Source organism: Wyeomyia smithii, chromosome 1, assembly GCF_029784165.1.
Source record: "Wyeomyia smithii strain HCP4-BCI-WySm-NY-G18 chromosome 1, ASM2978416v1, whole genome shotgun sequence".
Taxonomy (NCBI): Eukaryota; Metazoa; Arthropoda; class Insecta; order Diptera; family Culicidae; genus Wyeomyia; species Wyeomyia smithii.
In genome coordinates, this window is record NC_073694.1 from 131,993,905 (window position 1) to 132,021,838 (window position 27,934).

Genomic DNA, 27,934 nt, shown 5'->3' on the forward strand with positions numbered 1-27,934 from the left:
GCCAACAATGTCAAAACGAGAAATCAGAAGAAATAAATCACTCTTACTCCGAAACTGGTGCACGGCTTTGCATACCAAAACACCGCTGCTCAGCTATACGAAAAACCCTCCAGCACCAGTACACGCTTGTGTGGAAATGGAAACAGAATGAAACGCGTTTGTTTTTCTCAGTTTAGAAACAACGATCGAAGTGTATGGTTCGTTTTTTTGCGAAGCGCGCGCGGATGAACTTGTTGACTTGTTGGTTGTTATCTTCGGAACACGTGGTCAGTAGATAATCATTTTACCGCCAGTCATTAGAACGGCATTTCGGGTGCGTGGTGTATGCATCTGGAATAGCGAGATGCTATTGTTTTAGGAAATGATTGTTCCCCTGTGTGAATCTGAACATACTGAAAAGAGTGGCAATACTACGGGAGCGCGTTGTGCATTTGTTTGCTTGTTTCCGTTTGTGGGCAAAGTTTAATCTTATCTGCAGGTATTTTTGGATAGCTGAGGAAGGATTGCGACAAAATACGCACAACAGACAAGAGCTGTTTACTTTGTGCATAGCGAAATATAATGGAAACAAGGGCTACAGTAGAAATTCCAGGCCGAGCCTGTCAAGTGCACGATGTATTGGATAAAACATATTTGCTGATAATGATAAAAGAATTAGTTCATGGCTGCTGTGATGTGGAATAACAGGAGCGAAATGTATAAAGTTTGTTTTTCAGGTTAAAAGTTTTAGAATAAAAAACAACCATCCGACAAACATTTACAAACACTGATGAATCTAGAAAACTGAAAGACAGCAAAAATTCGTGAAGAACACCAATATTTGGTATTGACTTACTAACATGGATTTAAGATCATACTGTTTCGGTACATTGACCAATTCAATACAACAAGCACAAATTAGATGTATCGTGGTTCAACTGAGTAATTTGCTTCAATTTCATTTTGCGTTGATCAGTAACTGTAATAGTATGCATTATTTACATTTCAAACGGATATTACGTACTTGTATGAATCTAACGAAGCCAAAAACATTGCCTTAGTAAATACTCATGAAACAGTGTCTAGTCGCCAGATGAGTCTAAATTTAGATGGACTCACTTCACTAAAAGAAGACTTCACAAACCTATTTTACGACTGGCGTCGAGCGAAATGTTTTCTTTTTCTAATTCAAGACCATAATAAATCAACACAGTTACGGAGAAATTCGATACATGATTTGAAGTACTTTCGAGATTATCGACTGGTAATCATTTTTGAAACAGAAGGAAACTGCTATGTGAAGTGGGAGTCAAGCTAATAAATAGAAACACTATTACACAAACAATCGTGCCTTGTCAAATAAACTATTTAAACTAACTATTACACAAACAGCCAAACGAATAAAACAAAGTACCTTTTTGGTATCCAAGTAATGACGAAGTTTTTCCAAATAACGCGTTTTTTAACACGATTTTACGTAGAATCGTGTAAAAAATACTTCACTGTAGTGTTAGAATTTCTTGTAAAATATACTTGAGAATATAAAAATGTAATCGGGAGAAAATCCACAAAAACATTTACGGTAAAGAAAACTGCAAAAGTTTAGCAAAAAATGGAGTGATGTGATAATTAAGATAAAGAGCAAAAATTTTTAAAACGAAATTTAAAATACATATTCATGTCTTAAATAATCATGCCTGCAGGGACTAGGTATGCTAATAATTGCAAATCCTTTGAAAAGTTATGCCATCAATCATTTAGCGTCTACTGGGAATTTTTTTTCCATAGTTTTAATCTTCGTTCATAGTTTGACCTGCCAAAACTGTTTTACAAACTTCTGAGACCAGTCTGCCCACAAATGTACAAGACATAACTGCGAAACATAGAAGCAGATATTTTCGTTGAGATAACTTTTAAAGTAATAATCAAATTTTGAGATCGTATGTTAAATAGATTTGTAAGATGATGAGAAATTTTAAAAATAAAAAAATATCAAACTTATTAGAAAAAAGCAAAAAATCATTTGCAAAACGTGACAGTACGACATACTACACTTTTATATCTTTAAAATATTTAAATACGTTGCACTGGCCTACAAATCATATATTGACTGTACTGATAAAGTATTCCGGTTAGGGGAGGCGTTTTGAACGCTATTATCTATAACAGCAACTATTCAGCTCCAATATTATTGCAGCTAAGAGACCCTTATATACAACAATCAGCGGTTAGGATACAACTCGAAATCAACGTAAAAAATGTAATCATTGTTATACATGACCTGAAGTCTATAGAAAATACTATTCTCATTTGTGACGCATTTTATCACAACCAAGCTCAGAATAAAAACGTCACAAGTGGAATGGCATGGTGATAAAGAACGAATGATGATAAATGAATCATGAATCTTGATCGCGAGAGGCTTGAGAATGTTAACGGCGATTGTTTCTGGCGTTTAATGAATGACGCCATTGTTCTGAAGAACCAGTGTTGTTTTTTCTATCTTCATCATATTCATTCCGGTATTTCTGTATGTATTCCAATTAGTCACAGAGGATACAAACTGCTCTGCATTCAGATCCCGCGGATAGCGAATGCTACGACTGGCAATGCGCATTGTCCGCATAAGCCGCACTGTTGAGTAAACAAGGCAAGGTTCCGTATAAAATACAAATTAGTTATTGCGAAAATAATAGTCGCTTGTAAATACAAAGCAATTAGACATATCGAGATTTATTAAAAAAATACGTAATAGTTAGTCATATTCTTACTATTTTGAATAACTATAATGTTATGTTGGGTTCTTGTTGAAAATGTCAGTAGGTTATTCGAAAAATAAAATAAAATTTAACTCTGTGTGAAAATAGAGTTTAAAAAGCTACTTAACTGTGGTATCGATGAATGGTGATATAATTAGCAAATTTTATTTGTTTGTGTCCTTGGTACAATACATGCAGAAAAACGACAGCGATTTCGGAGTTATAACATGTTTGTTGTTTTGCTCTCTATTATCAAAACCATGAAGCAACGTCAATCGTTTGTGCCAGCGAACCAATTTGCATTATTGCATTTGCAAATGATAATAAATTTGTCAATGTCATCACAATATTTGACACCTTCCATATTGCGAATGAAATTTTCTTCCTTGCACGCTAGAACACTAGAGTAACAGTCGGTGCTTGTCCTCTATACAGCGTGTCATACATACAATATGTATAGTAATTGATTGTTTTTGTGTGCCATTACGACAGGTTTCAAAATAGAAAATATTTTGCAGAAAAATTTATCAATGCTAGATTTTCAAAACGATATTCTGTAATTGAGCAATAACTCAAGAGACGAAGCAATCGATGAAATTAAAATTTCAGTTTTGAGTGATACTGACCATGATGTATAGAGACATGCTTTACCAATATGTCAAAAGCAGAATCTTTTCAACATGACGAATTCTGCTTTGATTGCTGACAAGTTTGTTCATAAACAGGCACTGAAAAACAAATTTTCGAATCGTCACATATATCATTTCAATGCAGTCACATTTTATATCTGGCAATGCCTACTTTCATTATTCATCCTTCTAAAATGCGCCTCACAAGTTAAACACTGAAAATTGAGATATCATGATACTGATGATTTTGGTCAAAGCCGTTTGTGCAGTTTTGTGATGAAATGTGACGAGGGGGAGGGGGTCATGCCAAGCTACGCAGCAAATATGAAACTAAGAGTTCTTGCTGATACCGTAATTGATTTGTTCTAGTTGTTTTTTTTTATTGTTTTGTCTGTTTTGGGTCGTTTTCAATACTAACTTGTCATTTCTTGTTCATTGATGATGTTTTTGATAGAATTAGCAAAAAAAAAACTTGTCATGGGGGGGTTGTTGTAAAGCTACGTTATTGATTAGGGGGGCCGGAACTTTGTGACGAGCTGCTACGATGGGGAAGGGGTGGGGGGTCTTAATTTTCTAAAAGAATAATGTTAAACTTAAATTCGACAAAATCAGCTATTTCGAAAATACTCACAAATTAATTTGTTTTTGTTATTTGCTAAACATATTAGTTGTTTTCAAAATTCACAAAAAGAATCGCGAAGCCCAAAAGATCATGAAAGGGTATATTACAATAACTTATAATAATTTGGTGCATATCTCTCAAGAAAAAAAGTTCTTTCTGGGAGACTATAACATTTTAAGCAATTTTTCAATAAAATCATCGTTCGGTTGATAACAATAGTTTACGCAAGTGACACTAGCACCATCTGCTACACGCTCGTGAAAAGTAACACAGCGAATGAATTAGTTTTGATTCAATTTCATAAGTTGCATGGAAACGTCAAAAAATGAATACCGCATTTGGTGATTCTGTGTAATTTTTACACTGATTTTAGATTAATCTAGAATAACTCATTTTTGAATTTACCACTATAACTCAATTTTGAGTAGCAAGCATGAAAAAACGACACCATTATTTGACACGAGTGAAAAGGCGGCACCATGATTCAACATTTGTGCGCCATTATTTAGCCTTTGCGGCCGTGTTATCTATTCTTGTGGCTATTTGAGTGATTCCAAAATATGAGAAAATCGCTGGGAAGGTGGTCACGGACATTTTAAAAAGCTTTAAGGTACACATATAAACTTTTTTCATTATTTGTTCTAAAGAACCAAAAGTTTTCAGGTTGTTCGTGTCATCAGGAAAATTGTGGGAGAGTAAAATATCAAGTGATTATGCATCACAAAAAAAAGAGCAAAATATACTTAAAAAATAAATATAATTAGACACCGTTCAGATTTTGTTTGTTTTGTTCTGACTGTTACCGGCACAAACCTCCCTCTCTACGCTAACATCGCATTTCAAACTGAGTGGTTTTCAATTCTTAAACTGAGTATTTTTAAATTCTGAAAATGGTTAGTTTTAAATTCAAAAATAAATATTTCTATATTCAAAAATTTGATAGTTTCAAAATCTAAATCTGTGTAGGTTTTAATTTTAAAACTGAGTAGTTTTAAATTCAATAAATGGATAATTTTGTACACATAAACTGATATTTTTTAAGAACTAAATGAGTTTTATTAAACACAAAAAATGAGTTCAATTGTATACATCATTCTGAATAATAAATACACAGTATTTGCCCATACTATGGTTACACAATTTTGAATAACAACAGAGTTACTCAATTTTCGTGTTGTTTCACTTTTTATGAAAATGAATTGTTTTCTAATCATTTTTGAATTCATTTTAGGGAGCGTGTACCCTGTTCCCGCTTCGTCTTGTATTTCGACAGTAGCGCTAGCGTACCTGGTGGTGTCGAGCGACGACTGTTATTTGACTAGAAATTTGAAATGATCGTTTTTTGTGGCGATGGAGTTGATTTCAATGTTACGTCTGTGAGTTTGTTTATATAGTTTAACAGTGATAGTTGTTAAATAAACTCATGGCATAAGCATCGGTAATGTAACTTAAGAAATTGCCAGAAAACATAAAAGGCGCAAATCACCTCATTTTTTTAGGGCAGAATCGTGAAGTACTTCCGTTTCAAATAAAAAATCAACTTATATTTTTGAGTTTTCGATGTTATTCACACTCAAAATTTAACAAGCATATGAATATAAACTCACAAAACTTCGATTATTAGACAGCTTTACCTATAATAGTGAAAGTAGACGATTTAATGTCTGTGATTTTCAACATAATACGTTTATCTGTAAAAAATTAACCGAATTTCTCCGAAGACTTCGAGCAAATCATCATTGATAAAAACAAAATACTTCAACCAACGCTATACACAATATTCGACATTGACTAATGGTATTCACAAAATAAAGCCAACATGACATAACCAGAGTGATTTAAACAGAAACAGACTCAAAAATCGATATTTTTTACGTACAATAATGATAGACAGTAGGCATACGGACACGAGGCATATGGACAGCCTCTGTTTGTAACATGTCTCAATTCTCAATTGAAAAGTAAGCCACAGACTAGCAGACATAACACTTTGAACAAAATATCAATAAAATCATCGTACGGATAATACCAGTACTTTACAGTACTTTACACTAGCACCACCTGCTGTCGTATTTGCGCTGCGTTGTGTATTTCAACATCAGCGCTAGCGTACGTGCATGCACCAAATTTGGAACTACAAAATATGTAAGTGATTACTTGACAGCGCCCCATCGTGATCGTTTTATGTGTGCGATGGAGCTAGGTTCCAGTGTTACGTCTGTTAGTCTGTGGTAAGACACTAGCGGCCTTTGGCCTTCTTTATGACTAAACTAAGCGAAAGAAAATATGTTTGAGTAGATCTAGCAAATCAGTAGAACAGTCATTGGTGTGCGAGAGGCCGCCGCTTCCAACGGCGGGTCAGCGGCTGACTCAGATTGCGGAAACTACTATGCCCTAAACCCAAACTCTATCACTTAAACTACATACGCCGAGTATAATTCATTGAATAACGCTTTTGTTAATCATCAAACGTGCAACATATTTTTCAATAGACATTCTGACGCAAAACAGATGTGCAAATCCGGAATATATAGTCACGATACTTAGATCTCAGCCAATTGTATAGTATCGGATTCGACCTCGCGTATTTTCGGCTTTGTGTCCCTTCAGGCTCGCGTCTATTCGGTCCCGCGTCCGTTATGCCTTGTGGCAGCATGCCTCGTATCCATTATGCTTCACGTCTGTTATGCCTCCCATCCGCATGTCTGGCATATTGTGCCAAACATCTATGTGCCTCGTATCCCGTCCCCGCGCAAAATACAAATGTTTAAAACTAACCGTCTGCTGCGCAGATAGAATTAAGTACAGTCACTCCACAATTATGAGTCTCTTTTACGGATATATAGGATGGAGCAATTTTTATTAGTCGTTGCATTTTTCATAACTCAGTTGTACCCAGAGCCTGACCAAGTCATTTTCAAATCTCCGGTTTTAGTAAGGCTGTGGCCTGTCGCTTTCAATTGAGAAACATTTGTTCGATTTTCGAGCACTTTCTGATTCAAATGAAAACTACTCGCATGCTCTTGCTTTGATTTTTGATTGAAAGGGGAGACCAGCGTCACTGTCATTTAACGATTGTCATTTGGAAATGAAAATCAGAGCTGATGGAGACAGGGGGCTTCCATACAGTACTTTACGCATATAGAAAAAGGGAGAAAAAAAATCGTAACGATATGAAACGGAGCAAACCAAAACCTCCGAAATATTGATCGGAGCTTGCGTGACGTATTTATTTGATGCTATTACCGTTCCAACTGCGTCTTGCGGTGTCATCAAATGACATGATGCGGTGCTAATTTCAAATGACACTGGAGGGAGAGAAAGTGTCAAAAAAGCGTCAGTGTAACCGTCAATTGAGACCAGGGGGATGGCAACATGCTATCTCTTTCTATGTTGAATGAGTGAAGAGTCTTCGTGACTAAAGTGATAAGTATGTGAAACTTTTGCTGGGCGCCTGCCTCGTGCTTTATTTTTAAATAAAGCCCCGATACGTTGCCTACTGTTAAACGTATCAATATCGAAATAAAAATGGACAGAGTCTCCTCGTCCCAATAGGTCAATTTGTTTTTGCTTCCATGAGCTTAGACTAATATAATGTCTCGAAGGTAAAAATTCATTCCATTCTTGAACAATTTCTGAACCTGCTTTCAGAACCTAATAAAAACTGATGTCTCGAAAGAAAACATGCCTGTAAAAGCAACAGTACCAGTGGAGTAAAGAACCGCAGGTCTCTCGTCGTCTATGATTGCAGACTCTTCTATTCGTACATTTCAGCGGTACACTTCTATTCGTACTGCAGCGGTACTATTCGTAATGCAGTGGTACACTTTTGTTCGTACATTTGTATTCGTGTGCAATCGAGGAAAAACTGCAATGCTGCTGCTGATGGTATTTGAAAGTTTATCTCATAAATATGATAACCATAAATTACTCAACAAGAATTGTAAATTTTTGCAACGGATATTTATTAATTTTTTTCTTCGACATTCACTAAATAATCGTGACCGGATAGTATCGGAGGAGTAAATTCCCAAATATATACATTCATAGAAGAGTAAGAGCCTGCGAATGCTTGTGAATTTTTTGTTTATTTACTAAGATTCATTCAGAATCTCTTTTTACATTTCAAAACTGTTAGATGATATATTATTATTCTATGCTTTACCATAATAAACGTATATTAGCTGTCTTCGTAATACAGCGAGTGTAGTTGTAGGCAAATGAAAAAAAATTGTCAAGCAAAAAACAAAAATGGAATTGTTGATTGCTAGGATTTTTTGCTGGAACATGTTATTAATTTTGTTTAACATATCTTCTTATGTTTGACAATTAAGGAACTTTTGTAAGGGCTTCCATATTATTTTGAAAGTAAGATCCATATTATAGATTTGTTTTAATCAGAGTTAAATAAGACAAAACCATTCATTATGATAACGTTAGTGTTATTGGATTTGATTTCTGAGGATATAGAGTTAATTCTGACTTTGACGCATTGCGAGAAATTCATGGTGCTTCTTCAACAAGCACGATATGCTTGTGCCTTGTCAAATACATGTTGTTTGCACAAAAAAAAATACTACAGGCATAATACTGCCAAATATAAACGATATTCTTTCGAGTGTTGTTGAATATACTTCAATAATTGATTTCCAGGGGAGGCTGAAAATAAAAATACGTACAGTCGCTGAGCAAACACATTGATTCTGTCTGCAGACTCTGTATATTTTGTAACAACAGTATTTAGTCCCACGTCACCATTTCATACAACCCTAGGGCTGTATACCTTGTAGTATTTCTTCATCTAAAGACGACAAAATCTTGATTGAAAAAAAAATCTTGATAAAGTAACCCAAAATTATGACAATCAATAATTATGAATGAAACTGTTGGCCAGTCAATATTTTGGCAATATTGATACTTGCGCAAGGAAAACTGAATGAAACAACTTATTTCCATGTTGTCACAACAACAAATAATTGTTATGTAATGAATATTGATAATTTAGATTATAGACTTTACATACTATATTGTCTTCTGCTGTGCTGAATTACGAATCGTTTTACATAAATATGGACATTGAACATTTTTTCAATTTTGAGACTTCGCGTTACCTGACCTATAATTGTATAGAGAGACTGTGAATCTTGTTATATTTCTTAGTCAGCAACGGCAGAAACTACATCAGATTGCCGTGCTGATGGAAGGCATATGACTGGCTTGAATAATATGTTTAAAATATTCCTTTGTTTGTACAGAAATGAGCAATGGTCCGTCGTACCCGCTCCGTTCATATTGCCTACTGTTCCCCTACACATACCGGTTGTGCTTCGAAATAAAATCGGGAACTTTTCTTTTCGACCGGACTTCTGGTGGGACTTTTTCAAGTCTATTGTTTGAAACTGAGATCAAAACGTTTATGGCCAACAAAATGAATCATTCGGTTTTGTTTTTCACTGTAATATTTAGTAAAACTAATATGAGTTAAGAAAGTTATGATCCAAAAAGGTAACATTTCACTTCGAAGGTCGGCGCTGAAATAAAATAAATAAATTTCACACTACTAAATCGAACATGTCATTTCTATGCCCTCGACCTTTATTGAGAAGATATTGAAACCAACAATATTCAATAACCAATACAGGATTTACGCTGACACTAGTTATTATGAATTACACAGTTCGCTCAACTTAGTAAAAATCTCACACGGTAGAGCAAACGGTCAAGGACGGCAGACAGTATTGTATAATTTTTTCTTGCTGGTTCGCTCGCCTATGCACATTTGTCGATGTATTTCTTCCTGTCTAGTTATTTCGCAAATAAAAAGAAACGATAAAAAAACAACTAGCATGCCGCCAACGGCATGTTGTACAATGCACTATGCTCATTCGTATATGTATATGGATACATGTTGCATGGTTGTTTCTTTGCCATCAAAGTTCTTTTGATTCCAATTCAATTTCCGAATCTGTGTTACCACATAAAATACAAATCGAAGAACACCGTAAGCAGCCCGACCATGAATTATTTTGTTTTTGATTTCGATGGATTTACTTTATATAGCGAAAAATGCCTTTTTTATATTACTCGCTGGAATTCGCTCAACGCAGCTACGCGTTTAAATCTGTCATCAAAAGCGAGTAAAGTTTATGACGGTATAAAAACAAATAGAACGAGTTTAGTTAGTCCATCAATAACGACTCGATTACACTTCCGATGAGTGTAATAAGCCAATAATTCCATTTTGTATTTCAGACGCCCGTGCGGCGCAGTGGATCGAATTGAGTACCTAACAAACTCCAATGAGTTAGGTTGGATTTATTACATTTAAAACATACATATTTTAAGTCACGTGAAATAGCTGATACTAGACATACTGTATAACAGAAATATAGACAACAGCTACACTGAATGATATATGGGAAGATAAAAACTATTATAGACATAACGGGTGACAACTAAAAATTTAGATATTTTTAGAGGCTTTTTTACTTCATTACAAACACGCTCAGAGAGAAATGAGAATATGTAGATGTTTATGCTAGTATTTTTTATTTTGTTTATGCATGCTCAGTTCTGTTATGAAGGCGTCGAAACAAGGAGCATCCCACTTCTTGGGGCGGGGGCCTTACGTGGTTGGTAACGTATTCGCCAACCACGCTCAACACCTGGGTTCGAATCCCACCGCCGACATAGGTGTCGATGGTTGTGGGATGGCGTGATCCACTCACAACCAACCCAACTGGTCTAGATTCAATCCTAGTCGACACCGGGAGATTTTCTGAGGTGAAAATTCTCTGGGCTCACGCCTTCCATCTCATGAGGAAGTAAAGCTGTTGGCGCCGGTCCGTTAATCAACGGGGGTCGTAGGTTGGGGTCCTGGGTGGAGTCGCCTCCTCGGGCGTCGGTGTTTGGCACAACAACAGTGACGAAACTAGACCGACGGAAAATAAGCGAGAATAAAAAAGGAGCATCCCGCAAGCGCATTGTACAGTTTGCTCTGAATTGCACAACAATTTTGGCAAAAGGTTCACGGTAAACCATTTTGAAAGCGAAAATCTTCCAGTTTCTATTGTGTATGACTTCCTGCATATACCATCAACTATAACCCGCCAGAAGGGTGGGTGACCGACCAGAGTAGTAGACAGAAAAGGACTTTTTCCTTTTCGTTTAAATTATGGTTAAAGTCTAGTGGTTTGGCTATCAATCATAATGTATACCAGAACGAATGTTTAAACAATATTAAGATTCCATTTCTCCCGAAACATTATACCGATGAAAAGTATGTGTTTGGCCAGATAAAATATCATCACATTACGTCCAAAAACACAAACGTTTCTGAATAACCACTCGACTCCATTTGTATCCCAAATACTTAAATCAACGAATCTACCGCAGTGTCGTCCAATCGCAAATTTCTTTGAGATTTGGAGCTCCTTTGGTGCAAAAATAACGAGATTAACTGCCATGTCTGCCTTTTCTGAGAAAAAGAAAACTTCAAAAATACTTGCCTACAAGCAGAGTAGGCAGTGTGACTTTGCACTCGTATCCAAGTGAGTTTTAAAACTTGCTTGCACATTTATTTTCGGTTTGCACGTAAACCCTACTAACAGTGCATTACACTTGAGTTAGATTTGAGTTTGAATCCTGCATAACAACAATTGCATAAAAATCGAATTGCGATGGAATTCGCGCCGCGTCTGCTGCAACAGTTTGTTGCATTGTCCTTTGAAAACATAAATTCGATCTAAAAACAAAACTCATCGCGTCACATTAACGCCTGCATCGTCAGATACATCGTGCACTGCACGCATTGCACGCATTTAAACTCAATCGATCAGAGTGTGCGGTGCAAAAAAACTCAAACTATCGAGAGGAAGCAGATTCAAGTTGGATTCAAATCTGGAAAAGTGTTACTCAGTCCAACTTTGCACGAGTTCATGCCATCACTGCCTACAAGCGTACAAGAATAAATTGTTTTTAAAGGACAAAACCAACTCAAGGTATGTTGCACACCATTTGGCCAGAAGTTTCGAAGACATCAACTTAAACTTCATTTTTTTAAATTTTTATGTCGATTTTGTTAAAACTATCTTAAAAATATATCTTTTTTTGTATATTGCTTGTTTTTGATATCAGAAAACCTAGAAAACCTCTTACACATAGCCCAGCAACGTGGCATTGCCCCTTATTCCATTATTTTGGCCTATTCAATAACGCGAGTATGAACAGTCGAATTGTTTTGATGAATCAACAATTCTTTCTTTTTCGCCAAACGACCTTGATTCCGTCCCCGGTTTTGAATCGATGTAACCATTCATGTCTACGAAACCCTGTCAAACACTAATGAAAACATTCTCATCATGCTATTTCTGAACCAAAGTGAGCACGCGCGACGTGTCCAAATTTTCAATCAATACGAGATCCACACAACACTTTACTGTTTGCCTATAGGTGAGCTAGCTCGTGCACTGTCAATCGACAAGCATCAAACATCATTTTGTGATTTTCTTCACCACTCCTGATGTGGTCACCTCATCTGGTCCTTCATTGCGAGATTCGCTATCACGACATGACTCTCGCGGCCTCGTTTAGGTTTAGCACTCAATATTTCACCGTTTCTAGCGAAGAACCAAACTTTTTGAATCACATGACGAAAAAAATGTAAACAAACACTATTAATGGCTGTCAAATGTTTAGTAATCGTCGAAGCATCTTCAAACTTAAGCTTCCGAAGGTTGCTACTTTCAAGTAACCAACAAGTTGTCAAACAACCGTCATAGCTTTTGTGAACACCCTCATCAGTGGATTGTTCTTGACAACTGATATACGAAGTTATAGCATCATGAACCCTTATCGTGAGTGAAATAACTGCATTCCAAATTCGGACGTTGCTACCAAAAATTGTACTCCAAAAACATTCACGTTAGGTCGGATAAACCACCCTGATGTTTTTTCATGAAAAGCTATAATTTTTCATTTTTTCTTAGTTTGACCTTCGAGGCAACATTTGTGTTGACCAGTGTAATCGGACTTTTATTTTATCCATTACAAGGTTACACGACTTGTTAAAAGAAAACAGGTGTCGCAAATTCGGATTTCAAAATGAAGTATGAAGTTGATTCCTGGTCTTTGAGCATCATCCCGGGTACTAGAAAACTCACATTGTGTAATTGGTTTGTCTCTTTTAGACTGATAGAAACCGGAGGCTACTGTCTAGAAATTTAAAATGCCGTCTGAAGATAATTTCTGGCCTCAGTGTATCATACCGCTTCCCCAAATCGTATTGGATGATATTTGTCACTTCAGGCTGTTGATCGGAAACTGTCGCCATCTTCGCCATAGAAATACCCAGATTAGGCAGTTCGGCAATTTTATGATGGATTTTATGATTTTTGATTATCAGGCAACCAGAAGTGGTCATCTGGATTGAAAATTGGGTTTTAGGTCGGATTCTGGCCACTGGGTTTCAGGTTTCAAGAACCCATATTGATTGGTATTTGGCCATTCATTGGATGCCTCTCAGAAACGATCAGTAATATCAACTGCGTAAGAATTTCAATTTCACTGATAAGATCATTCAAATTATTGTATAAGGAACAACATTTAATTATACATTATTTGAAATCTACTGATTAACGTTGAATTAAAGAATCTGAATATTTATAGGTAGTATATGAGTACAGATCGATTATACCACAATCAAAAACAAAATCGCATCATATAGTTCAAAGAATTTAATGTTATTTTCATGTATATGTGTTGATTTATATTCATATCGTCGGTTTCGTGCAACACTGGCACAACTCTAAAAACATAGTTTCAAGAAAAACGCGTTTGAAAATTTGCGTCAAAAATTTATTTTTCGATTTTCAAGAAAACTTTGAAGTTTAAGATTACCAATCCTTATTAAACATCTTTGGGTCTTTTATGCACATATGACGTGCTCACGTTGTCCAAGTTAAAACCTTATTTTTACTAACTTTATAGAGAAATTTCGATTTGTGCAGCAAAGGCTCTTCTAATCATAACTCTGGAATTTTTGTGATTTTTTAAATGGGATTTCGTGTGATGAAACTTAACAGTATTTGGCATCGTTTGCCATCAAAAACTCAAATATGCAAAATTTTGAGTTGTGCCAGTGTTGCACGAAGCCGATGATATGTTAAATTTTAAATGTTCGGTATAGTTGTGCTGTTGGCTACCAAAAATTTGTTGTTTAGAATGAATAACAAATCCGGCAGAAATAATCAAGGTGTATTTTTTAAGTGTTGGAGTAAATCTATTATAACAAATTATAAGTTCGAAGGAGAAAGGCTGGGTCTCACCGCTAGGTGGATTAATTTAGGTTTTTTTATAAATATCAAAAATATGTTGTTACGAAAACAGATGAAAAGTTCCTAATTATCCTTATTTTAAATAATGGTGGCCCCTCAGAGCTCTGAAATGCCAGTTTCGCTTTGTTCAGAATATGCAACAGTTTTTAAATACTCCTAGTTCTAATCCATTTATAAATGAAGCTTATTCTTGTCTGAGGATTGTGTGAAGGGCACTCACTTCCGCTTACTAGTTGCAAGTAAACATTGTAAGAAGTCTATCTCACTCACAACCTTGCATAAATCCTCGGTGTATCTTTTTGGCACTGCTTCACATTTGTAGGGGCGTAAGATGTTTTTCAACATACCCAAGAGAAGCACAACATAGTAAATTAGTCTGGCGACTATTGGGCGGCGAAACGGAATCTACCTGTTGGGTTGGGCATGATGTAAGACATTCTGATGGGGAAACCCGAAACAGAAACCTTACGTAAGAATGAATGTGTAATTTCACAGAGCAAATACAGAATTCACTGGGGTCTTTTTTTACGCGGTTGGTTGTACCGCGTTGAAAAAATTCGCGTAAAAAAAACCGCGTTATTTTAAAAAATCGCGTTAAAAAAAACTTTATTTAATGAGAAGACTCGATTGAAAATAATGGCATGTAAGTAAATTTAAACTTGGAGAATGATATAAAAGTGGTAACAAAACAAACAAAAAGAGTTTATAGTGCTTCTAAAATGAAAATTCATCGAAGAACATTCCATATTTTTAAGCTTTCGTTGCTTAATCGAAAGTTAATCGCAGCAACCCTGACTCGTATCGTTATACAATGTTTAATTTATTTTTGTTTCTTTTTCCCGAATCAAAGGAAATTGCCAAAAATTTGATAATAACAGCAAATAGATTGAACATATGCATTATTTAGATTAATAAAACTGAAAATCTTACTGTCATGGACCATACGATTGATTTTTTACTTAATTAAATTTACATATGCTAAACATATTTAACACCGCGTAAAAATAATCTTCCAAATCGCGTAAAAATAATCCGCGTTATTTAAAAAAATCGCGTAAAAATAATCCGCGTTATTGTAAAAAAATCGCGTAAAAAAGCCGCGTATAAAAAATCCGCATAAAAATAACCCGCGTAAAAAAAGACCCTAGTGTACAACACACTATGCCATCGTAACATATTTATTAGGGATCTCAAATTCAAAACTTGTTTTCAATTACGTTTGTTACATAACTTACATCATTGTAATTCTACTCATTGCTAAAGTATAAATGCAATTGCGGTACTGACTAAAACATTATTCTTTGTTCATTGCATTCGGAACCAAATCAACAGAATAGGTCCCAAAAAAAACGGGCAACCATTTCAAGCAATCATTTTTTATCTGACTGACACTTTGCACAGATGTTCCAATCGAATAAACATGCTATTTTGTGTTATAGGTTTTTTTTTTAATTACGACATATTTTTGAGAAAGGCTTATGTAAAAAAGATTTCTGTGTGGCGACTTTAGTAAAGTTGTGGATAATATTTTTTTCTTTTCGAAGAAATACCTATATGTAATTTTTTTTCCTTTTTAAAGAAAAATAGATGAAAAAGAGAACAACACATTTGAAAAAAAAAACATTTTTTAAGAAAACTACATAAGGTTAACTAAATTTTCAATTTCAATTTTTTTTGTATGCCTGCAGGGCCAAAACACCTTGCCGGAGACCAGAGGCGTCTCGTCCACCTGTTCAACCTGTTCATAGGACAGGTAGACAATTTCAGAACAATTACTCGAATTATTTCTCATTTGTAGCATGGATCTGACATCATTAAGTTTTCTTGTAACCTTAATGTTATTTCGAACATTCGAACATTTTTTTGATTTTCAATTTATTTCCACCAATTTCAATTTCTATTTATTTCTCCACCGTGAAGAATATAACCTGGCTAAACTCACTCTACACTACTCAACCCACCCGCAACACAGCTCACCCGTAATACAACACAACACAACGAGATAAGCAGTAATGACTACCGTTTGTTCAAATCATTTATCTGAACTAGCATTCATTCAAACACTCCTCTGCATTTTCAAGTACTATAGCGTACGCAGCTAGTTATGTACATAAAGCGTGCACCACTACTAATGCGCAGCCTTGCGTAAAAATGACATTTGCGGTTCAAAAATTATGTTGAACCAAGCCGATGGAAACGATACCGCCGACGCCGACCCCCACGCCCACCATTCTTTGATGTTCGTTCATTGAAATTTGAGAGAGGCCGCGAGAGTACACAGCTCTCAACGCTCAAGAGAGCGTCAGGTCGATGCAAAGGCGAGAGTGCAGCGAAGGGTTTTCATGTATTTCCTCATTGGTGACATTATTCTTCACGTGAGAAAAAAAGTGTCGCGCAGCGCTGAGTGCGATACAAATGAAAAATCGAACAAATTCATTCATGGTTATTGTAGATGTAGTGGTGTTTTTTCGTTGATGTGTGGTTTCGATTCAAGCCATTTTTCTCGATGTTGTTCATTCAATAACTTGAACCATAGTATGGTAACTAGAATGGTATAGTACATGTTTGACTGCTCACGTTACGGTTGCTTTTGATTTGTTTGTGACGGCTAAGACTACCATTGCTCCATCTTTCAAATTTCTGTTGCTTTCTTGTGTGAAATTTCAATCTCGTTTAAGGAACGATACGTGGTGAGTAAAGTTTAATTACTTCATATATTTCAATTAATCATCAAAACTACCATATACCTACTGGAGATTGTTTGCGTGGATTTCCAGATGGACAACGTTATGGATCATTGCATTATTGAGCAAATGCTAAAGCGCCCGTTTGCCGCCAGAACCATGGAAGAAAAAGTTAAAGTTATTGGACGTCCGGTTCCTCGTCCACCTTTCAATCACCTTTCTGCGTCAATTAAAACGCATTCGAGCTCTAAAGATCACATAAATAATTCACTTGCCTTATCGATGTTCGGGCAAATGAGGATAGACGAAGCACTTGACCATAGCCGGCAGATCACCCGCAATAAGCATAACGAAGAAAACGAAAAACCGGAAGGGTATGCGAACTTTAATTGAGATCACCTGTTTCCTTGGCACTCACGGTCTCGCCTTTCGCGGACATTATGAATGTTCCGATTCCACGAACAGAGGAAATTATAAGGACCTCTGCACGTTGATCGCCGCCAGGGATCCAGCATTCCAGGACTTTATAAATAATAAAGTTTTCAGCGGAACGTCGGGAGGAATCCAGAACGAGCTTATAGAATGCATTGAAAGCTACATGCTTCAAACAATTAAAAGAGAAGTTCTTGATGCTGAGTTCGTGTCCATTATGAGGATGAATCAACAGATACGGCTCGGTTATCGCAACTATCTTGTACTCTGCGCTACTTACGGCCCGATGGTAAGAAATATTCATAAAATATATTTTGCAAATATGTTAACAAATAGTTGATTTTTTTTCAATTCAACGAGGCTCAAACATTTTTTTGTTCATTAAAATTTTAGGAACACCAGTTGAAAGGCTCGTTAGATTGGCAGACGTTAGCAGTGACAAAACCGCCGCTGCGTTGGCCGGACACGTTGATGAAATAGCAGCGTATTTTGGTCTTGATGGTGACAAAGTTGTAGCTCAGAGCTATGATGGAGCTGCTGTAATGTCCGGGGACAAATCTGGAGTGCAAACATTGGTGAAGCAACGGTTTCCAAAAGCTGGATATATCCACTGCCGCGCACATGTGCTTAATTTGGTGCTACTTCACTCGTGCACAAATAACAAGAAATCAGCAAGGTTTTTCAACACGATCTCATCACTCGCGGCATTTTTCTCGCAGTCACCTAAACGCAGCGAGACATTAAAGCAATTTATGGAGACCCACATACCAAATGTTTGCAAGACCAAATGGTCGTATAATTCGCGTATGATCAAAATAATTGATTCGAATTATGCAGCGATTAATGAATGTTTAGGTGAGATTTATCTTAGCTACAGTGTCTTTGATGCTGAAACTTGTACTACAGCCAGAGGTCTTCACGCATTCATGCTTGAATTCAATACCGTATTCTTGCTCAAACTTTTTGCTAATATTTTTGCACATACAGATGTTCTGTATCAAATTTTGCAAACAAAAGAATTGGACGTAGTAGAATGTTTACGTAACGTCAAGGCTTGCCTCGCTTCTATCGGAGAGCTCAAAGCAGAGCATCATTTCTACAGAACGCTTAATGATGCAATTGATGTTTCTGGCGAAACGGTCACTGATAGCAACGGTATCAATTATCGTCCCATAAATATATTGTATTTAATTTCGTTTATCCTTGGACAAAACCTGCATCAAACTTTCTCCGAAACGCTTCGGCTGGCCAGAATGATACTGACATTGCCTATCACAACGGCGTCCATCGAACGAACGTTTTCGGTTCTCCGACGGATCAAAAATTATTTGCGCTCTAAATCGGGCCAGAATCGATTATTTGGTATTATGATGATGGCTGTGGAGAAAGATTTACTCCATGAGATGATGCTGACGCCATTATTTTACGACGATATTATCGACAAGTTTGCGTTAAAAGTAAACCGAAGGATTCCTTTGTTATATAAATAAATGTTGATAAATAGAACTTTAAAAATCTGTTATCGCAATACTGTTGTTTTAATGTTGCAAATGTCGATTGAACAGGTGGCCCACTTGGTCACGCGTCGCCTCTGCCGGAGACAACGGAGATTGCGGGTTCGGGTCCCGTCTGGACGAGGGAAAATTTTTTCTAATTCTAGTCACACCTTCTATTCCCGTTCATCTTCGCATTCCCGCGAAACTACATACATTGCCCGCTTTACTAAACGTAAAATGTGAGTCAATATGACAAAAAATGAAATTAGTTCGTAAAGTAATGCGACCGTCTTGTTGATTACAGTGGTCAAGACAGGTGCACTTCAAATTATAGCTATTTAACCATTCCTGTGAATTTTGGTGTCCCTAGCCACTAACTTTTTTTCAAAGACTTAAATGAGTTCTCTCGTAGACATAACATTGAACCGACGAACCCGGCGAGCAATTACTATGCGAACTCTCACGTAAGTTGACGCGTTTTGGTAATGGCTAGGGGCACCAAAATTCATAGGAATGCTTGAATAGCTATAATCTTTAATTTTTTTTTCTGTTTCAGCTTTTGGAGTGATTTTTTTCCATTTTGTCGACCAGTGTTATATTTTGTGGTTGGCCCCGATTAATGTACACAAATTACGAGGTACCCGTACTCATTGGTGGAGCAGGGTCGGTTGGTAGTGACCGAGAAGGCTCTTGGTTATAGCAGGGTTTGAAGGGATAAACTGCTTAACTTGTCTGCAGCCCTGAGTGTTATTACATCGATTAGCTATTTCTAGCGTTTCCCATGTTTGAAGTTCGCGCTTGACAGCGAATTTGGAAGTACCCAGAAATGGCTCAGGGCCAATGAATGGCTGTGCTGATCCTTGTCTTGCGAGGTAGTCAGCACTTTCATGCTGCAAGCACAATTGGCCGTTGTAGCTTTTTTGACTGCGTAGTCAATTTAGGCCGTCCAAATTCAGCTTACTTTTTTATTCTCGCTTCTTTTCCATCGGTCTAGTTCCACCAAGGTTGTGGTGTCAATCACCGACACCCGAGGAGGAGACTCCACCCAGGATTCTTCATTACGACCCGTTGATTAACGGATGGAATTGATGATTAATGGAATGATTAATGGATGCGATGGAAGGCGCTATCTCAGAGATTTTTCGCCTCAGAAAATCTCCCGGTGTCGGCTAGAGTTAAATCTAGACCAAATAGGTTGCGGGTTGATCACGCCACCCCACAACCATGGCGGCGTTGCGATTCGAACCCAGGTCACCGGAGTGGTTGGCAGAAATATTACCAACTACGCTAGGCCCCCGCCTAATTTACCTTACTGTTCCGAATAATACCCAGGTATTTAACTTCTTTACAGAAGCTCGGTAAGCACCCATTCAATGAAGGAGGAGACAAAGTGTGTTTCCTCCGTTTGATGAAGGGTACAATAACTGTTTTAGCGGGATTTATGTTCATCCCCTCTTGAGTGCACCAACTCAGCGAAATGTTTAGTGCCGTCTGAAGGCGGTTCGACATTGTTGCGTCACATTTCCCGCGAACTAAGAGGACTACCTCATCGGCATAGACAACAATCTCATAGCCATATATCCATAAACTCTCTTGTTTTTTCTAAGACCCTCCAGTCCAGCGGAGTAATAAAAAATCTTTGAGACAACTAAAAATTGATCAGGATTCTAAGAATGTGTTGCCAATCTAATAAACCAGGTAATATTGGTCACTATTTACACAGAGATCAATTTACGTATGTTCTGTAACGATCCAAACGATCTGAACAAGATGGTCAGTTGAAAACTCACTAATGGAATAATCATAATAAACCAATTAATTTTATATGGTGCATATTTGACCCAAGCAGTGTTTTATTGACACCGTCCCTGAGTTAAACAGATTAAGCGGGTACATTTGTCTGTTGTTGATGCATATGTAAAAAAACAATCTAGGATAAGACATGGCGAGTAGGAACCAAGTCAACAGGGAATTCTTAAATGTATCTACGCACAAACGCTGATTGCGCTGTGTTACCACAAACCGCAGTTTTATTTGTAAAACTCTTTCTCAAAAAAACAGTAATTAAGCACTGAAGAATAATGGTAATTGATTCCCCCTATTCTTTACTCAACACCCACAACACAACTCAACTGAATTTCGAGACCAAAGGATTATTCATCGCTGATTTAGGTTCAAGCGAATAGTAATTGATGGTGTCAAAAGAATGAAATCAATCGGCCAATATTGTTAGTCGTTTTCAAGCAACCAACCATGGTGGCAAATTAACCATACAATTTCCCATTTGAAATACGCGTCAATACGTTTCCATTGAAATACGATGTGCGGCATGAATTATAGAAGAGTGATGAGGAATAAATGAATTGAAATTATAATAATCATAAAACAAATCATGTGCTTAAAAGTGTGTTCATGCGTTGATCGTATGCAAAGTTAATACGACGCAATTATGTATTTGTTTACAATATAAACTGTTTTGTTGGGCGGAAAATATAACCACAAACGCGTTGCGTCGAGCGTTAAGTGGATATCCTAATTCTGATTGTAGTGACTACACAAACAAGAAGCATGTAGAGGACCTAGCGTGCTTGCAACACAAAATGTGTTTAATAACCATTTTAGCTGACAGCTCGATTCGGTTTTATGACTTATCGCCTGCCGCTCGTAACGCAAATCGATGAGACTATGGCCAAAAGGCGTTTATTTTTTCTTTCATATCTTTTACCCGAATGTATTTTTTTAAATAATGAAAAAAAAAATTGAACAGAATGAGTAAAAAATACAACAAAAATAATTCACTTTACCAATGAGTTGTTCACGGTCGACGCTTTGGTTGAAAGAAAATCAAAATAATAATTGCCGGGCAGCTGGCCCTCGGTTAGGGGCCATCCACATACCACGTGGACAGCTTTGGGGGGGGGGGGGGGGGTTGGCTAATGTCCACGGTCCATACAATTTTTTTAGAATTTATATGGGCAGTTGTCCACGGAGGGGGAGGGGGGGGGGTCAAAATCATTAAAAATCTGTCCACGTGGTATGTGGATGGCCCCTTAACACTTTAGTTTTTTGCGATGCACAATACAACACAACGAAGCGTACTGCGCTGTTTTAGTTTGCTGGGAGGTGAATGATATATAATGATGCGGTTTATATTTGAACCAGATATGAAAGTGAAAAGCTTAGGTGTATAGATAGAAAAATAAACAAAAACCTTATCACACCAACGTGGAACGAGTGCTTTGAAGACTGATAAAAAATAGTATTATGACTCACGACAATAAGGTTATCATATCGTCCCACTAGAATACATACCCCCGTTACCTCTTTTGACTAAAAATTGAATCAACAATGATGGTCCTATCATTATGCTTTTTTATGATCAGTAACGTTTGCCTAATAAAGTAGGAAGCAAAGCACCATGCTGTAAATCATGCACCATTCCGTTACTGCAAAACCGTTCCGTCAGCCAACACTTGGACGTAATCAAAAAGATATAAATAATAATTTACTTTTTCTATACATAGCCTAATCGAAGCAAAACGAACACCTCGTAACACCAGTTGCGATGTTTGGCAAGCGTGAGCGATAGCATTGTGCAAAATGTGAATCTGCAAAATATGTAGGATACGGTTACATTTTTAAAAATACGTTACACCTACGAAGGCAGCATTCTATATGACAATTGAGCAAGAATTTTTTTTCGTGAATCGGACTCAGTGCAAACAAACAGTGCCAACACAAGATTAAGGATAGTCAGGAATCAACATGAAGTACAAATTTTGCTACCGAAGCAACCATTTGGTTGTGTTTATTGGTTGCGTTTTAGCAACCATAGTTAGGGCGGATATGACCTCCGAAAACATCCCGACAGCCCTCACGGTGAAGGAGCAAGCCTGTTGCCTAGACACAGATGTACTATCTACAGCTCATCATGGTTGTTTCAATCAAACGGCAGACGTTTCCTATAAGGTGGTGCTCAACTGCACGCAGCACTACCTGATATATCAGGAATTGGAAGTAGAGGTGCATGTAAACCCTAAAGGTGCACTAGTCGACGGAAACTACGAAGTTGAATGGTCAGAGTGAGTAGAAAAGAAACATTGTTGGTGGTATTATTTAACAACAATATATGAGTCTATAGATCAATCGACAGATCATATTAACTATTTATCGTTATATTACAATTATCTTATCATTAAATTTAGCTACTGCACGGCCACTCTGCTGGATGGAGACGAGAAACAACCGGTGTTTATGGTGTGTTTCAATAATGATGGCTACGCTTCGAGCATATCGTTCTACTTTAGTAAAGGGATTATGATGCTAATATCGGTATTCTTCCTTGCTTCAACGCTCTACATCTACTACCTGATTCCGGATCTGCGGGAGACCCAGGATAAGGTTACATCGATTGCAGTCACCTGTCTGATGATGTTCATGCTGCTATTGAGTGTGGTTCAGCTGCGAACATCCATTACCTACAGCTCTCTATGCACGGTGATAGGTGAGTGTAAAGAATTATGTAGGTATGCATTGCGTTCTACTATATAACAAGACCATCGAATAACGCTGTTATCAACACACGGGACCCGCGATTGTTGGGCGCTTTCGCATGGTTGAATGGTTGCTCTGTAACAAAGGTTATGAAACGGGTCGAAAACTAGCAAACCAATCCAAGTCTTATGCACCATTGAAGTTAGACAAACTTTGCAATGCGTATGTGAGAAGTGTATATACTTCCCAGTTTACTGTAACTGTACCATGGAACGGGGTGAAATTGATCAAATATTATAACAATTTTCAATTAACTAGCTTCATGTACATTTTTCCCGAAATAGTATAATCTTAAAACAAGTACTGGTATGTGCTCCAGTAAACCTCTATGGCTATTGGTGAAATTTCTATCGTCTACTTCATGAAATAAATTCGATAATCCTTTAAGGTACTAGAAGGGTAAATTGGGGTGAAATTGATCACCATTGAAATCCATACATTCTTTTGGCAATGTGCTTTTTTTTGATATGCTAAAGATAAAAAAAATATCATTTACAGCTAGTTTGGAAACGAAAATAACGATATTTCAGGTTAAAATTTGTTTATTTTGGTTCACGAGCTGCTTGTTGCTAAATTTGCCCTTATTTGATCGTCGTTAGATCAATTTCAATTCGGTTTGTTGCAAAAGCTCAAAAACTGGCACTGAAATTAAAACCTTTGTGGTTTCCTGCGAATTCATCAGTATTTATTGAATGGTATGGAATGATCATTGTTGAAAATTACATTTTTTGAGCTTTTGACAAACTTTACTCACTTCTCCAAATTTAACGTAATTAACCCTCAACTAAGATTACTTTAAGTTTGATCAAATTCGACTGAGTTTTGACTGAGTTAGAAGAATTTTTCAAAAATATAAAAAATTCCACCGGGCATGCACAGTGTTTTATTTTGCTGATTTCGTGCGCAAAATTAATAGCGTCTTAATCACTAAATCGTACATTCTAAAAGAAGCACAATAAAATACATGGAAACTTTTCCGAATGAAGTATATCACTAAGATCAAATTTGAAGACGCTATTTATTTTGCGCACGAAATCAGCAAAATAAAACACTGTGGCATGCAAGGGTTAACTTTGACAGGTATGTGAATCATGCAAAAGTTGCGCTTAAGGACACGTTAACATTGCCTAGTATTGTAAAAGCAATATCTTTTGATTAGTATTTTTTATCACGAATTTTCAGGTGATTAATTTCACCCCACTGATCAATTTCACCCCATTCCACGGTACGATGATTGCCTAACAAAATAGTCTGCAGGATCGTAATGCTAATCCTGCCAATAGTTTACCACAATACAGATGATTACAGCTAGAGCTAGGCCCATCGATATGCTTCTAGCATCGGTTTCATAACAAGCATCCATTCAGATTCCGATAAAACTTTGGGTAAGGGTTTTATCTTATCAAACTGATTTGCAAACTTTGCTTTTCCCAAGAATCTCCCAGCTGGTCTCGAGGTAAGATGCTGGCCTATCAAGCCAGTCGTCGTATGTTCGAGTCCCGGCTCGGGAGAGACTGTTAGTGTCAGTAGGATCGTAGCGCTAGCCCCGCAATTGTCCTGTACACTTAACAGTCGGCTGCGAAGTCTGTGTATAGTAAACCAGAAGGTCGATTTCCGATACGGAATGTAGCACCAAGGCTTTGCTTTTTGCTTTTCCCAAATCAATCGAAACTAAAAACTAATGAGCCAAGTTTTTCTTCAATATCAATATCGCACGCTAGCCTGGGGGGCCAATGCGGTCTCGATCAACTAGATTTGTTGAGGGAATTCGTTATCGATATTGTTTCCGGCACATTTTGTATGTTGTAGGATAAGTACAACGATACACCGTGCCCCAGTACTGAGTCGAGAAAATTTCCAGCTCGAAAAGATCCTCGACCTGATCGGCAATCGAGCCCGATATCACAACCGTGTGTGAGAGCTAGCCGACCGACATCGCTAACCACATAACTACGGGGATAACATTTGCCTTTTTTACGAAAAAAAAGCACATTAATTATCTATGATGAATAGGACCTTCTCGGCCTAACGCTTCGTTAACTTGTATGCAAAAAAGTTACAGTATTTGCAGAGATTCCTAAAATGGCGAAATAAAAATATCAATTTTAAAACTGATTTTCAAGTGTTGACTTATAGAGCTAGAGCTAGAACGTACCTATAGAATAGTATATAATTGCTGTTTAAAAATTCTACTTCGCAGCGTTCCTGATGTATTTCTTTCTGATCAGCTATTTTGCCTGGCTCAACACCGTGATGGCTAACGTGTGGAAGTTGACAGTGTGAGTAATAGCCAATGTGCGCAATTAAGTTGTTAAAAAATGATGATCTATTCAATCTGGATCAACTGCGGTGATGACTGGTCATCAGGCAAGCCACAAACAGTATCAATGACGTCTTTTGTAGTAATTCACAGTATAACTACGGGAAATCACAGACTGACGCATAATTCTTTAGTATTCACACGCATTTCCTTCTATCATGATAGAAAAAGCAACGTGATTCTCTAAAATAAACGGGAGATGCCATAAACTGCGATTTTCTCATATGAGGATCATAGCTTTGCATCGTGAAGCCAGCATTCCAGTTCGCTTAGCCATTTCTTTTTTATTTTATTTGCAGAGCACGACAGTGGAAAATTAAAGAGCGTGCTTGGTATATCCTCAACCACATTTATGCTAATACGGTAGCGCTCACGTTGACAGGAATGGTGTATGTTTACCATATGAGAAATGCTACCTTTGGAGAAATATCCTGCTGGTTCAGAAGTATGTAAAAGATATTATAATATGAAGCAGCTGGCCGATGCCGCGTGAAAAAGGAGCTTAAGAATTAACCATAGCGATTGTTGTAGAAAAATTGGTAAAATGCTGAGTCTGAAGCTGCAAATTAACTAATTTCTAGAACTAGTTCAAATTAACTATACAATCGGAGAAACACACCAATGCATATACCTACATGACAATTTAAAACGAAAGTATAATCAAATTTTCCAAACGCAAATGGCCTAGCATTAAAAATAAGAAACTGATATCATATTTAAACCGTGATACATTCTATTCAAAATAGCCGATCACCAGCAAAGGCCAGCAATAACTTTTTCACAAGACAGGCATTTTTTATTGAAGCAATAATATTTCTTTTTTGAACATGTGTTTATTTTCGTGCGTTTTGCAGCCGAACGAGAGCAATCGTACTTCGTCTATCTACCGTTAAGTGTGATGTTGAGCATTAATATTTTCCTATTCGTATGGACTAGTTACCATCTGCATTCCAGCGGAGACGATATTAGTCCCGATCGGAAAAAGGCACTACGATACAAGTAAGAAGGCTGCTTTTAATAAGACAACAATCAGAACTTTTCTAGCGTTCGTGGCAGAAGATTATAGATATATCATGCAACTGATTGTCGGAAAATCTCTCAAGCATACCTAAAGCACAAGCTATCATTCATAATGCTCTGTATTTTGATTCGTTATTTCCAGATGCATGCTTTATTTGAAACTGTTCTTACTAGCCGGCCTAATCTGGATATTCGAAATTATCTCGTTTCACGTGGGGGATGGCCATCTAGGCCGCTCCTGGTTCTGGTGAGTATATGCTGCTCGGATTTTGTGCCGACACAAGCATAATTGATACATTGAGTGAAACTAATAAATTATTTCGTAATGGCTACTACATCCGTGGAATTGGAAACGATCGTTCTACTTTTATGTGCATTTTCATTTTCACCACTTGAAAATCCACTTCACTAGGATCTTCATCGATTCGATAAACTGCCTGCACGGGGTGTTGATCTTTTTCGTTTTGATCGTCTGGCGGCAGCGTATTAAGAGGGAACTTTCCGGCCGGCGGATATTATGTTTCCGGGGCCCGGCAAGCTGGTCCCAGTTGAAAGACGACGAACAGGAACAGTTAGCAGACGAAGGTAAGATTGCATGGTGTCGGGTTATATATTTTTTTGGTTACATCTGTTATATTTCAGATCGAGAATACGGGAAGTATGACTTAATAATCAAGTAAACAGGAAACTAACTGACAATATGCAGATCGAGATCACATTTTTTTCGGATGCAACGCGATAAGAATTCATCAGAACAAATGATTAACATTGGCGCAGTGACTTATTTAGCAATAGCTTTACATCAACATGGAGTGAATTGTTACGCATTCACATAGAAAACATCAGCAGGTGTTTTAAGGCTTGAAATTTGAATTTTAAAAAACGTTACAGTTAAGAAATCGTTGAAGAATTTGTTATTTTTCAAGACAGTACAGATATAGTTATGCGGTGTTCAAGTATAAACGGGTTCTACATATTTGATGACATGCCAATAAGTACAATAAGTACACAGCACTTGATAAAATATTATCTCTTTTTTACAACAATTTTTTCAGACAGACTGACAAGGATAAAATTATTTTATTAATTCATTTAATTAAACGGT

At 37.1% G+C, this 27,934-nt stretch overlaps 2 protein-coding genes across 7 annotated transcripts in view; one reads left to right on the forward strand and one right to left on the reverse strand.

The window, feature by feature from the left end:
* LOC129718651 (RNA helicase aquarius) overlaps nt 1–27,934 on the reverse strand; it is a 65,733-nt gene that overhangs the window by 10,300 nt on the left and 27,499 nt on the right. The window lies entirely within an intron of this gene.
* LOC129718654 (probable G-protein coupled receptor Mth-like 11) lies at nt 116–27,785 on the forward strand. 4 transcript variants are annotated; one of them, XM_055669647.1, is made up of 9 exons: nt 116–266; nt 22,460–23,017; nt 23,141–23,439; nt 25,690–25,768; nt 26,109–26,254; nt 26,664–26,808; nt 26,972–27,076; nt 27,242–27,414; nt 27,472–27,785. In XM_055669647.1, exons 2-9 carry the CDS (start codon nt 22,701–22,703, stop codon nt 27,507–27,509), a joined length of 1,302 nt encoding a protein of 433 aa, XP_055525622.1. In that variant the 5' UTR covers nt 116–266; nt 22,460–22,700; the 3' UTR covers nt 27,510–27,785. The 4 variants fall into 4 exon arrangements, with proteins under 4 accessions (XP_055525622.1, XP_055525625.1, XP_055525624.1 ...); XM_055669650.1 differs by lacking the exon at nt 116–266 and adding an exon at nt 292–313; XM_055669649.1 differs by lacking the exon at nt 116–266 and adding an exon at nt 335–478.

Coding starts and splice junctions, on each gene's coding strand:
- LOC129718654 (XM_055669647.1), top strand. CDS start 22,701: ATGAAGTACAAATTTTGCTACCGAAGCAACCATTTGGTTGTGTTTATT. Junction 23,440..25,689: donor CTCTCTATGCACGGTGATAG/GTGAGTGTAAAG, acceptor TCTACTTCGCAG/CGTTCCTGATGTATTTCTTT. Junction 27,415..27,471: donor GGAACAGTTAGCAGACGAAG/GTAAGATTGCAT, acceptor GTTATATTTCAG/ATCGAGAATACGGGAAGTAT.